At 43.5% G+C, this 4624-nt stretch overlaps 1 protein-coding gene across 1 annotated transcript; it reads right to left on the bottom strand.

Annotated features, from left to right (window-relative positions):
- Nucleotides 1–297: 297 nt before the first annotated feature.
- Nucleotides 298–4204, bottom strand: LOC108530707 (uncharacterized). The gene is made up of 3 exons (XM_017873729.1): nt 4150–4204; nt 1338–1413; nt 298–1184 (listed from the first exon to the last, which is right to left on the bottom strand). Exons 2-3 carry the CDS (start codon nt 1388–1390, stop codon nt 494–496), a joined length of 744 nt encoding a protein of 247 aa, XP_017729218.1. The 5' UTR covers nt 1391–1413; nt 4150–4204; the 3' UTR covers nt 298–493.
- Between the last annotated feature and the right edge of the window lie 420 nt (nt 4205–4624).

Below are 4624 nucleotides of genomic sequence, written 5' to 3'. Positions count from 1 at the left end.
ACTGCGTGACAGCATTTATCTGAGCCCCATGTTGTCCTCTGGGACTTGGAAGCAAGGAAAACAACTCAAACATAATGCTTATGCTGCTTTGTGACTGTAAGTAATAAGGCCCCTTGTCTCTGACCCAGGAGTCTCATGTCGTCTGACAACATCCATGATACAGTAACAGGCTAACGAATTAGCTTACAAGTGGGATGAAATGAAATCCCACAGCTGGCAGAAACAGCCTGAATTACATTAGGTGTACCTGCTCTGTGGCACTTGTACCCCTCCTGTTATGACACTGAGCACCTTTTATTGTAATTGCTTATTTAATTCCTTTATTCCCCACCAGGCTGGAAGTTATGGGAAGAAAGGGCTATTGCATTTCCTTTGCCTAGAAAAGTGCTTGGCATATAGTAGGTTTTTCTCAAAGATTTATAGAAGGAGTGAATAAATGGATATAGTCTGTTTAGGAGTACATAATAAACCCGTTCCCCAGGAGGAAAGAGTTTTAAAAGGTAGGCAGAGTAACTGCCTTCATGTGTCCTCGAACATTCCACCCTCTCCTCTGGGGCAGAGCAAGCTCCTTGCTGCACTGACCCCTCCCTTCACAGACTTCACTGAGGGCAGGGAGGAGGCATAGTAAAATGACGCCGCCTCTACTACACAATGGTCTGGGGGGCCGCAGCATCTCTGCCTCATCATGATGTGATGGAGTTTCCCTGCCCTGACCTGCTTGTTTCAGTGTATGGTCCTGGTGTGGATGTTCCTTCAGTTTCCACATCTCATGGGCATTGGTGGAAAGGAAATCAAGGCCATGTCTGTGGAGGTCACCCTTAGTTTCCTGAGGTCCACAGGTGTGGATGAGAAACATCTGTCCAGGAAACCAGCCTGCCAGAATCCCCTGAGTGAAGACACTCGAGCAGAAGAGAGGACAGCTCCTCAGCGTTACTCTGGCCAGTGATGAAATTCTCAGGGTTTGTGGAGCAATTAATTGCTTCATACACCTGCTGGGCCGAGGTTCTTCAGAATGAGGCAGGTCACATCTACGAATTCTTAACCGTTTTGGAATCCAGGCGCTCACCACTTCTGGTGGGGATAACACATCTTCCTCTGAAGGAAGGAACCAGTTGTTCTTGGGGGGAGAAGAGGGCCGTGGGACTGATTTGACTGTTCTCCCAGAGAGCAGGTTCTCCATTTGCCTATTGGGAAAGAGAGGTGGACATAGGTCAAAGATATCATGTCCTCTCCTCTCACCTTTCCTTCTCCCTTCCCTTCCTCCTTCTAAGACACAAACAGAAATAGTATATTAGCTATGACCATGAATATTGTATTTACTAGTGATTTTTACTTACAAGACTGATACAAGAGGATGTAATATCCTTTTATTTCTTTCAAAGCCCTGCATGGGAGTTAACCTAAAGGAAGAAGCTGAGACACAAAATACAATTTTAAGGAGTTAACTTGAGTCATAGTGAGGACAGTGGCCTGGGGAACACTTCCAAGTTGTCTTGGAAGTGCTCCCTTATGTATTTTTTACAGGCAGGCTGTTTTTTTTTTTTTTGGTTTGTTTTTTGAGATACGGTCTCACACCATCACCCAGGCTGGTGTGCAATGGCACGATCATGGCTAACTACAGCCTTGGCCTGCTGGCCTCAAGCAACCCTCCCATCTCAGCCTCCCAAGTAGCTGGGATTACAGGTACATGCCACCATGCCTGGCTAATTTTTAAATTTTTCATAGAGACAAGGTCTCCCTATATTGCCCAGGCTGGTCTTGAACTTCTAGGCTCAAGTGATCCTCTTGCCTCAGTCTCCCAAAATACTGGGATTACAGGCATGAGCCCCAATACCTGACCACAAGCAGGTTTCTAAAGGCAAAAGGAAACAAGGATTAGTCTGATACAAAGTTGTTTGACAGGAATTCTCATGGGCTTACAGATGTAATATTGATTTGTGATTGGCTATACCTTGTTGAGCTATAGGGTAAGAGTTATGGTATCTAGCATATGGCATTGTTAGGTTCATGTATGGCCACTTGGTGTCAGTCAGTCTTGAGCCCACATAGGAAGTGGCTTCAAGAGGTGATTACTTAGCTCAAGGCGGGGAGTGAGGCGAAATTGCTGTCACATTTCAATGCCTCTTTGGGCCTGATAATTTAAAATGGCTCACATTCTTCGGGTAAAGTTTATTTTCTTTCTCAATGATATTTTGTTTGTTTGTTTTTAATTAAACAAACGTGTATTGAGCCTGTCCAGGGCCAGTCTGGGCCAGTCCAGAGAGTGAGAATAGCAGAGTTGGTGGGTTAAGAACACAGGTTTCTAGTTCAACAGACCTTGACTCAGTCCCATCCTGTCTTATTTGTGGTGGGACCTTTGCATCTCCATAGGAGGATACTGGGTGGAGGCCTCTGTATTCCTTCCCTGCCTGTCTCCAGGCTTAGCTGCAGCCAGAGAGCCTGTTCTCTGGAAACACTGCCTGCCATACTTGTTCCTGATGCCGGGATCTCTTTACAGGAAGCATAAGCCTTTATTTTAGTTCAAATTAAACAAATACTCAAATGCCCTGGTGGAAGCTGTTAACACCCACAAGTTAAAACTTGCCTGAAGACAATTTCTGCAGCCAGAAATAACTTGCAGACACTTAGCTGGGGGTAGGAGCTGAACACCACAGGGAGGAGACACAAGGCTGGAAAAGAGGAATTGAGAACCTCAGAGTCAAAATTCATTACTTCATGCTTGTTCTTTCAACCTGATCTCCCTTTCCTTTCTTATTTTGAGAGCAAGTTTCAATTCCTGATACAGCTGAATTCACCTGGAAGTATGGGTAATTTGTCTCTGTACTTAACCTGTGCTTTAAGTGTAGAATTTTGGCCATTTATTTAAGGCCTGGCAGGAATTTACTAACTATAAGAAAATCATGTGACTTTCTTAGTGAAATGGCATCAGAAGATTTCCGGGGGCCAAAGAGCACCGTAACCAGGTGTAGCTGGAGTCAGGCCATTTTGTGTCAGCCGGTGCCAAAGTCCTTCCAGGTGGTGGCTGCTCTTTCTAAGGACTGTTTGAACTTGGAGCAATCTGATCAAGGCGGGGTTTTAGGGTTTCAGAAATGCTGGTGAGCCATGTCTTGCATGTTTAACCCAAAGCGTCCCTGGAGTTGGAGACTGCTCTACTTTCCATTCATCATACACTTTTTGGGCACTTGCTTGTTGGTGCTGGGCCCTGTGTTCGACTCCGGAAAGAAAGATAATTGTTTAGAAAAGGAAAAAAATGCTGTTTCTGCCCTGGAAAAATGTGCCTGACACAGAGGCCTTTTGTGTTTCTGTTCTGGTCAAATAGTAACTCTTTCCTTGAGGTCACAAATGCTGAAGCTTAGACCTAGTATTTGATAGCACAACAGGGTGACTATAGTCAATAATAATTTAATTGTACATTTAAAAATAACTAAAACAGTATAGTTGGATGGTTTGTAACACAAAGGTAAATGCTTGAGGGGATGGATACCCTACTTTCCATGATGTGATTATTGTGCATTGCATGCTTGTACCCAAATATCTCATGTACCCCACAAATATATAGACCTACTATGTACCCACAAAATTAAAAATTAAAAAAAATTGTCACAAGACAGGAAAGATAAGTTAGCCTAAAAAGAGCTTGTTTTAAAAACAAAAGATCCTTTCTTTACAGTCGAATAATATTTTAGCAATGCTGCCCTCTGCAGAGCAAAACTAGAATCATAACTCTAGGTGGTTAAACAAACTTCCCAACACTGGTTAATTTGAAGAGAACTGGAAGATTCAGTGGTCTTCCAGATTTTCTCACATCCCCCTGCTAAAACAATTGTGAATAATCATGTGCCTCCTTGCATGTTTTTAAGTTGACATCTAAATTTGCCTCATCAGGTTAATAGTTGCAAAGGATGTTCTTTCCCACACATTTTCTGAGCTTTAAATGGTTGCAGATTGAGCATATCCAGTTTAATTTATGAAAAACACCGTCTGTATCACCTGGTGGGCAAAGCCAGCCCTCATTGTCAAACCAATCAGCTAACTTTGAATTGCTTTCTGACAGAAAAATAGTTTACTTGACTGTATTAACCACGCTGCTGATAAAGACTTATCCGAGACTGAGTAATTTATAAAGAAAAGGAGGTTTAATGGACTCACAGTTCCACGTGGCTGGAGAGGCCTCGTAATCATGGTGGAAGATGAAGGAAGAGCAATGGGACGTCTTACATGGCAGCAGGCAAGAGAGAAAGAGAGCCAAGCGAAAGGGGAAACCCCGTATAAAACCTTCATGTTGTGAGACTTATTCATTACCATGAAAATAGTATGTGGGAAACTGCCCCCATGACTCAATGATCTCCCACTGGCACCCTCCCACAACACGTGGGAATTATGGAAGCTACAATTCAAGATGAGATTTGGGTGGAGACACAGTCAAACCATATCACTGACTAACTTAAATTCAACAGAACTGTGCTTTGGAGGACATCGTTGCACTGCTGACTTCTAACACTGAGGCAGGTGACTAGATAGAGCTGGTGCAGGTGACCCAGTCATTGCCCCTTTAGGGGTGCCTTCTAAGAAAGCAAAAGGAGTTTTACTTTCATGGGACTCTCCTGTCTTAGCTCTAAATTTT

Source organism: Rhinopithecus bieti, unplaced genomic scaffold, assembly GCF_001698545.2.
Source record: "Rhinopithecus bieti isolate Rb0 unplaced genomic scaffold, ASM169854v2 scaffold_7398, whole genome shotgun sequence".
Lineage (NCBI taxonomy): Eukaryota > Metazoa > Chordata > Mammalia > Primates > Cercopithecidae > Rhinopithecus > Rhinopithecus bieti.
Note: the sequence above shows the minus strand (reverse complement) of the source record. Positions and strands in the feature narration are given on the sequence as shown.